This window comes from Halichoerus grypus, chromosome X (genome assembly GCF_964656455.1).
Source record: "Halichoerus grypus chromosome X, mHalGry1.hap1.1, whole genome shotgun sequence".
In the NCBI taxonomy this organism is placed as follows: Eukaryota; Metazoa; Chordata; class Mammalia; order Carnivora; family Phocidae; genus Halichoerus; species Halichoerus grypus.
The window spans coordinates 130,703,591-130,715,975 of NC_135727.1; the positions used below are offsets into that span (position 1 = coordinate 130,703,591).

At 50.6% G+C, this 12,385-nt stretch overlaps 2 protein-coding genes across 3 annotated transcripts in view; both read right to left on the reverse strand.

The window, feature by feature from the left end:
* XG (Xg glycoprotein (Xg blood group)) overlaps nt 1–821 on the reverse strand; it is a 39,361-nt gene extending 38,540 nt beyond the window's left edge. Inside the window, exon 1 of the mRNA XM_078063921.1 lies at nt 559–821. Within this exon, the coding sequence (XP_077920047.1) occupies nt 559–645 (87 nt within the window). The 5' untranslated portion in view covers nt 646–821. The remainder of the gene's footprint in view (nt 1–558) is intronic.
* A 5,447-nt stretch (nt 822–6,268) lies between these two features.
* Nucleotides 6,269–12,385, reverse strand: part of CD99 (CD99 molecule (Xg blood group)) — a 34,928-nt gene continuing 28,811 nt past the window's right edge. The window contains exons 9-10 of one of the 2 annotated variants that reach the window (XM_036097787.2): nt 8,119–8,175; nt 6,269–6,813 (exon numbers count right to left, since the gene is read on the reverse strand). In XM_036097787.2, coding sequence (XP_035953680.1) covers nt 6,788–6,813; nt 8,119–8,175 — 83 coding nt within the window. In that variant the 3' untranslated portion in view covers nt 6,269–6,787. Of the gene's footprint in view, nt 6,814–8,118; nt 8,176–8,549; nt 12,384–12,385 lie in introns of those variants that run through there. The other variant, XM_036097786.2, reaches the window with a different exon arrangement.

Below are 12,385 nucleotides of genomic sequence, written 5' to 3' on the forward strand. Positions count from 1 at the left end.
GATCTCAGCGGTCCTGCCCCGCCTGGATCTCAGCGGTCCTGCCCCGCCTGGATCTCAGCGGTCCTGCCCCGCCTGGATCTCAGCGGTCCTGCCCCGCCTGGATCTTAGAGGTCCTGCCCCACCTGGATCTCAGACGTCTGGTCTCCAGAGCTGGGAGAGGATGAATTCCTGTGGTTTAAGCCACCTGATTGGTGATTCTTTGTCACAGCAGGAATGGGACATTCATAGAAGTTCCTTTCTTTGAAAGAAAAGAACGAAAATGTACTGACTAAGCATAAACATTTTTCTTCTAGCTCGGAAATAACCCCCCAAGCCCCCACATGCTACGTATCAGCGGACCATCACCCCTGCCACGATATCAAAGCCTCATCATGTTAATCAACACCGTTGCACAGAATTACACTTGTACTTTTGTGTTGTTGCGGGTTCCCCCGCCCTTTCCATCAGCATTTGGATTCAGACACAATGTTAGAGTTGGAGCCGAACTGAATGCATTTCCAAAGTGCCCATCAGTCCTCCCCGATACGCTGACCTGAGTGAAAAAATGCAGGCACTTACCTTGAGAGCAATTTCCGGGACACAGAGCCCGGCTTCCCCATGGTCGCCCCGAGGTGGAGAACGCATGGGGGAAGAAAGCGGGACCATCGCACCAGATGAATAGCGCAATCAGCCGCAGAAGCACTCAGTTGCCGGGAAGAGGGTAATTACCTGCTGTGCCCTCTCTGGGACCCGCGGTACCATCCAGGATGGAAACCAAGGGCTGGAGCTTTTAAGCTCCATCTGACTTTGTGAAATTTGCCCTTTTATTTCTTTCTTTCTTTTTTTTTTTTTTACCTCTTTCCTCACAAAAGACAAAAAAAAAATATATGGATAAAGACATGTCGTTGATTTCGCAGGCATTTTACAGAAGCGCCAAATTCTTTACATCTCCTGTTTGGGGGTCTGTCTGCAGAAGAAATACAGCCGGTGGCCAATCCAGGGATTTTTTTCCCCTATTTTCTCTGTAAGGCTCTGTGATTACACCTCCCTTATCCATCTACACACATTGACTCACCCTTCCTGGCTGCCTCCCTCAACGTGCCGGGAAGAATACAAACCCACCATTTCCAAAAGGCTTTGAACCCGTCTGATCAATGGGCTTAGTGCACAAGAAAGAAAAAAATACTAATAAATGGTGGCGGTGAAATCTGTTTGTAAACCACTCCCCCCTCTCCCCCACCCCCCAAAAAAGCTGGATTTAGGCTAAACAGATGTAAAAGGGGGAGATGAATCCTGACGTTTTCTGCATTTTTTTTTTCCAGCACCTGGAAACGTGTGCATGCGTCTGGAGCGTCTGGTGCTCTGGTTTTCGTTCTTTACACGGAGCGTCATTACAAAGCGATGCTGGTAATGCAGACCAGGGTGAGGTGCACACAGGAGGGTGTGGGTCTGTGTGTGATGCTTTAAGGAAACCTGCATGTCCAATCCCAAACTCCCCGTGGGACAGTCAAGAGCGGCGGATGACGCGCTCGGACAGACGTTTTCTCCCCATTTCCCCGACCACGAAAAGGAACAGACGTCTCACACACACACACACACACACACACACACACCACAATGTGGATAAACTTTCAAAATTTTACATTCGGTGACAGAAAACAGACACCAAGGGCCACATTGTGTGTGAGTCCATGTCCCCGAACTGTCCAGAACAGGCAAATCCAGAGACAGAAAGCAGATGAACTGTGGCCCCTAACCCCTCCCCAAAAAATCATACGTTGGAGTCGTCACTGGTAATCCTGTAGAATACGACCTTTGCTGGACGTCGGGTGGGTGTAGATGCGATTGGTTAGGATGGGGTCACCCTGGAGTCAGGCGGGACATGACCGTATGCACGCTGTTCCTATAAAAAGGGGGACGTTTGGACAAAGATGGACACGTGGAGGCAGAGGTGGGACCAGCCAAGGGACGCCCAGGACCTCCAGCAGCTCCCGGGAGCGGGGACACAGACATGGAGCAGACTGTCCCTTGTAGGCTCCAGCAGGGACCATGGCTGGCCACACCTTGGTCTCGACTTCTGGTCTCCAGAACCAGGAGGCAACACACTTCTGTGGTTTAAGCACCCCTACTCCCCATTGGTGGTGCTCGGTTACGGCCGCCCCAGGAAACCAGTACATGACAGTTTCCTTTGGGGGTGACAAAAATATCTTGGAACCAGACGGAGGCGGCTGGTGGTGCAATAGCACGAGCATGCTACATGCAAGACAGACGTGAGTGTTTTTGCTTACGACGTTGGCCCTTTGCAGCAGCCGAAGGGGCCGAACGAACCCCATCCAAACCTGCTGAGGTGGGGGAGCTCCCACGTGGATGAAGGGGTGTCCAGAGCCTCCCTCGACCCCACAGAGTTGGGTATAAGAACAAAAAAGTGCACAGAATATAAAACACCTGTTTCAATCGCCCCAGGTTAACAGTAAGAAAGCAAAGGGCTGCAGGTGTCAGGGGACGTGCGGACAGCCAGCAAAGAAATCACGGGGAGGGAGAGGAGCCCAGAACTGCCTAGGGGGACGCCGACCTCCAGAGTGAGACCTCAGACCACGTTCCTCCTGCCTGCAGGTAAGCATGCAAGATGCAGGGCAGGGATGCCAAGTTGGCTCCCGGGAGCAGACAGGGAGGAAGCCGATGCATTTGCTACCCCTGCAAACCACCATGTGCCCGGGAAGGTGGGTCTGAGAATGGAAGGGGACGGGCAGAACAGGAAAGGAGGAGCCAGCCCCCGGGGAAGCCAGCTTGACCTAAACCGGGGTGTGTGCACAAGTCATGTCTGGCCATACATGGGCATCCCCTGAGCCGCAGAACGATGCATGCCGATTCCCTCGTCAGGCACTCGTGGCTACCCACCCCTGTCTCAGCCTAAACAGAACACACATAGATGCTTGAAGAGACAGCTGATAAGGCGGATTTCACGTTCGCGTCCTCTATACGTTCAACACCCGGAATCCACGTGTGTGTCCACGTTCAGGGAACTTCCTCAGAAAGAAAAGCTTCGATCCACTGGAGGGGGAAAAAAAAGGCAGAAATGATATAGGCAACATTCTGGTTGCACACGGCAATAAAACCAGGAGACGGGTGACCACATCCAAGAAAGCAGAAAACACGAAAATATCACGTGGACGTTAAAAAACAAAATGAAACGAACAAACAAAAAAACCTTTTAAAACCGTTGAGTTGACAAGAAAGAAAAAAAATCGGGAAATGGTGACTCTCCGGAAAATAGAAATAGGAATGATCCGTGTCTACCCTTGAGCTCAGAGGAAAAGCCAGAGCCTGGAATATTTACAATATTCCACAAGAAAGGATGAGAAAGCATGGAAATTAGCGTTCGACTCAAGGCACGTCTGCATGGAGGGCAGATAAACCCAAAGAACGGCAACAACTGGGATCACGAATGAAAAGCGCAGAAATGGTGAAGCTTATCATCCAACCATTATTCGAGAACCGAAATCGGAAACATAATAACAATACAAAATCACAAGGACATAGAGTTCCCCACAGACCCGGAGAACAGTGAACAATTAGAAGGAAAATCTGTTCAAATCTACATGGTGACATTTTGAAAACTCTGGAAACGTGGATGATTTTCAAATGAAGAAGTGGAAATAAAGCTTTTTTTTTTTTATTTTAAATCTCTGTTTCCCTAAGAGAGAAATAAAAGACCGAAATCACTTATCCCTTCTACACACACATACACACCAGGCCCAGGTAGCTCTAGCCAAACCAGTTTCTCAGGATGAAAAGAAGAAAGTCTATCAGAATCTACGGAAATCATGCAAACAAAGAACACAGAGCGAGGTCACTCTTGAATATGGACGCAATAACCCTAAACCAAACGACAAGCCCGCCACCAAATAAGACCCAAGTCAAGGACAAGAGGATGGTTCTACATCAGATTAGGTATGAACATGCATGTAGTCATATTGAATTCATCATATTCATAGAATAAACCGGAAAACCCTATGATCATCCCCACAGATCCTGAAAAAGCACTTAATACCCACTCCAGATGAAAGCTCTAAAGAGGGATATTCTTTTTTTTTTTTAGATATAAAGAAGGATATTCTTACATGATTACACATATATATGGAATATTCGGGACATGGTTTGGGAATAATAGCATGATACCCTATGCAGAGGGTGGGAATTGCATAGCAGAATCTCTTCCTCATCCCTATACAAACATGCATCTCTAGGGAATCAAGTATTTTAATGTAAAAAAAAAAACCCATAAAAGTGTTGGAACAGAATATGAGGTTTTGGGGGCGGTTTTAGAGATTTTATTTTTAAGTAAATCTCTACACCAAACATGGGGCTTGAACTCACAACCGGGAGATCAAGAATCCCATGCTCCACCGACTGAGCCACCCATTTGCCCCCTGATGTTTAAAAGAAAAAAATGTTAGTAAGGTTGATGTCTTTCTAAGTATAACAGCATGCCCAGAAACCATTAAGTAATTTCACTACACAAAAATGATAAAAATGAATGGAGAAAAACATCTCTTCAGTTAAAAGGCTAAAAATAAAGTGAAAAAGCTTATTGGCTACCTATTTCAGAGTCAAAAAAATGGCAGTGCCTTTAATATGTAAAGAGTTCCCACAGATCAGTAACAGCAGGAACAGTGACGCATGTAAAAATGGGCAAAGGGCGTATTCAGAATGGAGCGAACATGGATTTTCCACAGACACATTCCCAATCCCACCTGTGTTGAGAGAAATGTAATGTAAAACCGTTGATTCAATACCGTGTTTTCAACAGGCTGGCAAGGCCCATAACGTTTGCAGGGCTATTTGAGGGCAGCTGAGACATCACTGGGAACACCGTAAATTTGCACAACTTTCGTGGAGGATGATTAGGCAGTGCCCATCATCACATACACACACACACACACACACATCCTAACAAAGCTGACTTCAGACAATAAATGTACACACACACTTGGACAAATGTACAATATCAACTCATGTTGTTTGGCTAAATACATTATGTCCCAGGTTTAAACCCTCTAACTGTGTTACTGTCTCCCGCTAGCCTACATAAATTTTTTTTTAAAGATTTTATTTATTTATTTGACAGAGAGAGACACAGCGAGAGAGGGAACACAAGCAGGGGGAAGGGGAGAGGGAGAAGCAGGCTTCCCGCGGAGCAGGGAGCCCGATGCGGGGCTCGATCCCAGGACTTTTTAAAAAGATTGTATTTATTTATTTGTTTGTCGGAGAGAGAAAGAGAGAGAGCACAAGCGGGAGAGCGGCAGGCAGAGGGAGAGGGAGAAGCAGACTCCCTGCTGAGCAGGGAGCCTGTTGCGGGACTCGATCCCAGGACCCCGGGACCATGACCTGAGCCTAAGGCAGACGCTTAATGACTGAGCCACCCAGGCGCCCCCCTACATAAATTTTCTAATCCTGATTTCAAAACCGTGACACTAAGACTTCTTCATACAAAAGCTCAGAAATAATTAAACAAAGCCATTTTTGTCAAGGAGGAAGAGTATGCTTTGGGTTCATTTCAAGTTGTTAGGAAACATAGCAGGAGCTCCTGAGCCACAAAACAGTTTTACCCCAAAGGTAAAGCAAGCTCTCACACCAAAGCAGTTAAGACACTTTGTAAAGACATTACAGTTAACAAATTTCCACAAAAAACCACATGGAAGAAGAGGGCAGTATCTGAACGCAGAGGAGTATCTGATTCAGGGGAGTAGCTGAACTGCGGAGGAGTATCTGACTCAGGGGAGTATCTGGATGCAAGGAAGTATCTGATTCAGGGGAGTACCTAAATATAGAGAAGTATGTAATGCAGGGGAGCATCTGAATGCAGGGTAATATCTGATGCAGGGGAGTATATGAATGCCGGGGACTATCTGAATATAGAGAAGTATCTAATGCAGAGGAATATCTGAATTACAGGAGTATCTGATGCAGGGAATATCTGAATTACAGGAGTATCTGATGCAGGGCAGTATCTGAATGTAAGGGAGTATCTGGATTCAGTGGAGAATCTGCATGCAGAGAAATATGCAATGCAGGGGAGTATCTGAATGCTGAGAAGTCCTTGTCCCCAATGTACTAAGACCAGTGGAGGGAAGTAGGCAGAGAAAGAAAATCCCGAAAATGCAGGGGATACACATGGGTTGATTGTTTGTCCTGCAGCCCCAGAAGAGGGACCACGGGGTCCATTCCACTAGTTTCCACAGCCTTCTTTAAACGTCAGCCCATGATAAGACATTTAAGTAAAAAGTACTTGGTTTCTAATTTCTTTTTTATTAGTCTGGTGTGAAAAAAAATCCTACCCAATGAAGGACATTTTGAGGACACTAATGAAACCCTTATCTCACCATATCCGAGGGTCAATGCCAGGGACAGTTCTGTTTAACTCACACGTTAATTGGTAAACAGCCCAGAGTTCCGGGTGGGGGAGCTTCAGTGGGGTCGGTATTGGAATGACTTTGTGATGGACAATCGGCCTTTCACACCCCATGGGGAAACCCTTAACGGCCACGGACAGGGTGAGCAAAATTCCCCTCTCGGGGTGCAACACTCGGCGTTAGTATCCCTCGTCTACCCAGCATGGTGCAAATGGGCACAACGCATCTCAAGGTCAAAACAAAGAGTCTCAACGTGAGCACAGGCGTGGGCAGGACAGGGCTGGATTCCGCCGTGGCCACCGCTACCCTGGTGCACGTGTTTCTTGGGAAGATGCAGCAGGGGAGTCTTGTTCTCCTGCTGGGAACGTCGAGGATTTGCGTTTGCAGTCAAGCTTCTACTTTTCCAGAAGACTCCACTGAACTGCCAAGGACAAACAGACAAGGAAAGACTTCACAAGGCATCCCCAGCTCCCCCCACAACCCGCACGTCACCGACTGCTTCTTAAAAATTTCAGACGCGGGTGACTCCCTTGCTATAGAAGATAAATGAGCGCAAAACGCATCGCTGACAGCAAACAAAAACCGACTCTAACCTGCTGGGGGAAAAGAATTCAACACATTTTAGAGTCCAGTCAACTCTAGCTAGGAAAAAAAAATACGTACTCCAGAAAAAGTAGAAATAGGAGGAGGCATTTTCTCCTAGGAAAAAGAAAAAAACATACTCCACAAAAAATAGGAAAAAAAAATATAGAAGGCATTTTTTCCTAGAAAAAAACCACGTACTCCAGGAAAAGCAGGAAAAAAAATAGGAGAAGGCATTTTCTCCTTGAAAAAAAAAAATACTCCAGAAAAATAGGAAAAAAATATAGAAGGCATTTTTTCCTAGAAAAAAATACATATTTCAGGAAAAATAGGGAAAAAAAAAGGAAAAGGCATTTTCTCCTAGAAAAAAAAAATACTCCAGGAAAAATAGAAAAAAAAAATATAGAAGGCATTTTTTCTTAGAAAAAAAAGTACACATTCCAAGAAAAGTAGGAAAAAAAATAGGAGAAGGCATTTTCTCCTTGAAAAAAAAAAATACTCCAGAAAAATAGGAAAAAAAAATAGAAGGCATTTTTCCTAGAAAAAAATACATATTTCAGGAAAAATAGGAAAAAAAAAAAGGAAAAGGCATTTTCTCCTAGAAAAAAAAAATACTCCAGGAAAAATAGGAAAAAAAAAAATATAGAAGGCATTTTTTCCTAGAAAAAAAAGTACACATTCCAAGAAAAGTAGGAAAAAAAATAGGAGAAGGCATTTTTCTCTTAGAAAAAAAAAATATTCCAGGAAAAGTAGAAAAAAAATATAGAAGGCATTTTTTTCCTAGAAAAACAATGCATACTCCAAGAAAAGTAGGGAAAAAAAAAGGAGAGGCATTTTCTCCTAGTAAAAAAAAAAAAATACACACTCCAGGAAAAATAGGAAAAAAAATATAGCAGACTTTTTTTGTTGAAAAAAAAAAACATATTCCAGGAAAAGTAGGGAAAAAAAATAGGAGAAGGCATTTTCTCCTAGGAGGATGTTGCACAAGGAACCACAAGAACGTGACACAAAGTTGTGCCTCAAGCCCCGGAGGGTTTGTACCCCGTCCCCGGAACTCGGGCCGTGGGAAGGAAGGGGACGCGAAGGATCTCTTGCAATGCCCCGCGCCGCGGGAAGACATCCATCCCAAGGGCCCGCGACCCACCTGGCTGGTCGGCGCTGGTGCTCTGCTGGTTCTTCGTGCTGGCCTCACCTTGGTTGGCTGAAAGAAAACAAAAGATGCCCCAAGGGGGTGAACACAGAGAAGGCCCCCTCATGTCACCACCAAGCAGAGTCAGCCCCCCACCTCCTCTCCACCCGCCCAAATCAGCAGGACCTGGAGGGACGGAGACGCAGACCCACCCAGGGCAGCTCCGTCCACAGGGAATCGAAGGCTAAGGCGGCCTCGTGGGGTCCCGTTGGCTTGATTTCGGGTTTTCTTGTTCTCAGTCAATTAAAAAAAATTTTTTTTTCCCGAAATTTCTCTTTGGGAATGTGCCAAATAGGCATCAGAGCACACACGACCATGGTCGCCAACCGTCCCCTCACCGAGATACACAGCACAAGTCGACGGAATTCAAGACTGGCAAACACAGATTCACTGGCAAAAGGCGTTTATTTCTCGACGACGTCGCTTAGGGGCCCCGAGCGAAGCACATCCCAGACCGTTCACAGAGCTCGAGACTTTGTACAAAGTGCGTCGCTCGGGGCGAGAATACCGTCGGAGCAAACACGCCACGCGCCTTCAACCGCAGGTCACGGAAGAACGGGTCCCGGCGGGTGTGCGAGGAATCCCACCGTCGGTCGCCCTGTCCCCACCCCCCAGCCCCAGACGCAGACCCCTGCTGGAGACCTAGAGTTGCATGAGGACCGTGACCGCACCAATGGCGCGTCTTCTGCCGGAAGGCGGTGGGTGGCGGTATGGGGCACACGCGGGTTTTCGAGCAGATTGCAACAGGACAGCTCATCCGGCTACATTTAAGAACAAAGGGCAACACGGACCCTTGGAACAAGGAAGCGTCGTCACGGCAATGTCCATTTGGGGACAACACGTGGAAGGGCATGTTCCCTTGTGATGCTTTTCGATGTTGCCATCACACACCGCCAATTTTCGGAGAACCTTCCGAAGACGCCGGTGTCACGGCTGCACTTTGGAGGGAGCAGGACCCCAGAATGAGCATGCACGGGGAGCAGGGTGGACACTGCAGGGCACAGGACAGGTTCTGCCCTCTGGGGAGCAGGACCCCAGGATCCACATGCACGGGGAGCAGGGTGGACGCTGCAGGGCACAGGACAGGTTCTGCCCTCTGGGGAGCAGGACCCCAGAATGAGCATGCACGGGGAGCAGGGTGGACGCTGCAGGGCACAGGACAGGTTCTGCCCTCTGGGGAGCAGGACCCCAGGATCCACATGCACAGGGAGCAGGGTGGACGCTGCAGGGCACAGGACAGGTTCTGCCCTCTGGGGAGCAGGACCCCAGAATGAGCATGCACGGGGAGCAGGGTGGACGCTGCAGGGCACAGGACGGGTTCTGCCCTCTAGGGAGCAGGACCCCAGGATCCACATGCACAGGGAGCAGGGTGGACGCTGCAGGGCACAGGACGGGTTCTGCCCTCTGGGGAGCAGGACCCCAGGATCCACATGCACAGGGAGCAGGGTGGACGCTGCAGGGCACAGGACGGGTTCTGCCCTCTGGGGAGCAGGACCCCAGGATCCACATGCACAGGGAGCAGGGTGGACGCTGCAGGGCACAGGACAGGTTCTGCCCTCTGGGGAGCAGGACCCCAGGATCCACATGCACAGGGAGCAGGGTGGACGCTGCAGGGCACAGGACGGGTTCTGCCCTCTGGGGAGCAGGACCCCAGGATCCACATGCACAGGGAGCAGGGTGGACGCTGCAGGGCACAGGACAGGTTCTGCCCTCTGGGGAGCAGGACCCCAGGATCCACATGCACAGGGAGCAGGGTGGACGCTGCAGGGCACAGGACAGGTTCTGCCCTCTGGGGAGCAGGACCCCAGGATCCACATGCACAGAGAGCAGGGTGGACGCTGCAGGGCACAGGACAGGTTCTGCCCTCTGGGGAGCAGGACCCCAGAATGAGCATGCACGGGGAGCAGGGTGGACGCTGCAGGGCACAGGACGGGTTCTGCCCTCTGGGAAGCAGGACCCCAGGATCCACATGCACAGGGAGCAGGGTGGACGCTGCAGGGCACAGGACAGGTTCTGCCCTCTGGGGAGCAGGACCCCAGGATCCACATGCACGGGGAGCAGGGTGGACGCTGCAGGGCACAGGACAGGTTCTGCCCTCTGGGGAGCAGGACCCCAGAATGAGCATGCACGGGGAGCAGGGTGGACGCTGCAGGGCACAGGACGGGTTCTGCCCTCTGGGGAGCAGGACCCCAGAATGAGCATGCACGGGGAGCAGGGTGGGTGGACGCTGCAGGGCACAGGACAGGTTCTGCCCTCTGGGGAGCAGGACCCCAGGATCCACATGCACGGGGAGCAGGGTGGACGCTGCAGGGCACAGGACAGGTTCTGCCCTCTGGGGAGCAGGACCCCAGGATCCACATGCACGGGGAGCAGGGTGGACGCTGCGGGGCACAGGACAGGTTCTGCCCTCTGGGGAGCAGGACCCCAGAATGAGCATGCACGGGGAGCAGGGTGGACGCTGCAGGGCACAGGACAGGTTCTGCCCTCTGGGGAGCAGGACACAACCCCTGCTCCCCAGAATCCCTATTCCTGTGGCATGGAGCACGAACACCAGCACCATTGGTGCTGGCGGGCTGTGATTCCAGCAGGGCTTGGTCACCCGGGCGCTTCTCCCAGATCCTGCTGGCGATGCTCTTTGCTGGAGCTGCACACAGCCCTTGGCCGGGGGCCGACACTTAAGAGGGAGGCCAGGCCTTGTGACCATCGGGGATGCAGAGCCAGATTCCCCATCTCCCAGAGGGGAGGAGCCCCGGAGACACCATGCACCCCTGACCCCTAAGGGGACACCGCGTTCCACAGGATGCACCCCGCATCCCACCCACTTCGCCCTGCCCTCCCAACAGAAAAGGGCACGCACACCACATCTCAAAATAAACACAAGCAATGCACATGCTTTTCGTCTGCACTAGGGACCACGTGTCCCTAGTAGAACCGTCATGGAAATGGCAGCTTATTGGGACTCCGTGCCTGGGGACTATTCATGTATATACACAACATGCATTTGGAGCCAAGAGCACAGCCCTGCGGGACCACCGACCAGCAGTGCCTGATTTTAGGCCACATGGAGGACTTCCTTCTTGGGGGCGGTGGGCACACACACACTGGGCTCAGACCCACCCTACGCTAACTGGGGAAAAAGCCTTATTTTATAAGAACCGAGAAATCTGCAGGGACATCCTCCAAAGAGCCAGGTGGTGGCCAAGGTGACCACGGAGGGGCGACCCGACCCACGAGAAAAGCATTTAGAGCCCCCACGACAGCTCACCTCCCCATTAACCACCCATGCTAACCCCACAACCTGCCAGCGACCCAGCCCTCACATCATTACCACCCCATCCCACCCCCGGGGCTGGACATGATGCTGAACCTCCGCACAAGGTCAAGATGAGAAAAGCAATGTTTACGCCCAAGGGAAGGAGATGCCCGAACATGCACGGCAGGGGGCGGGGGACATCCACGGACGACTTCACGTTTACGGGAAGATCCAGGATGCGCGGATGCTCGGACAACCTCCACCCCGTTCTCAACGGACTTTAACATTCTAAGATCGTGAGATTTTTAGATGGTTCCTAAATAAGTGGATTTTTTTTTTCCTTTCCTCCCCTGGAGAAGTGGGTCAAGCGGGACATTCACGTATTTTTGAAAAAAAAAAAAAAATAACATGGGTCAGAGAGACAGCGAGGACATGCTTTGTGGGACACGGAGTGGGCAACACACCAAAGAACTGCAGAAGCTGGGAAATCAGACGTTGAAAGTTGCACGGCAAAGCGAAACCCTACGACCCAGGTGGGCTTTGTCTTGGGACCCTCCGGCCGGCCCAATTCATCGACTCAATGGACGGTCGCGAACGGGATGAATGCAGAGAAGCGCCCCCTCCCCACCCCCACCCGCCACCCGGCCCGCCGCGGTTTCTCTCCCTCGGATTTAAGTCTATGAGAACATATTTGCATTCCTCTTCCCGTCCTGAAGCTACCTGCGCGTTAATGCGACATAAGAGTATGAGCTTCCATGCATCTGCAGGGGGTGGGGGTGGGGTGGGTACACAGAATCCCGGATCTGGGAGGCATCCCCATCACCATGGCAACTGACTAGCCATAGGGAGCAGGGCGAACGCCAGGGTTTGCTTTAGACTCAGCATCTTAGCGGACAAGCACCGATCATACGGGAGCAGCTCCAGGCTCGCGCACGGTTTCCCGCTCGTCCCTACATCCTCGGCTCATCT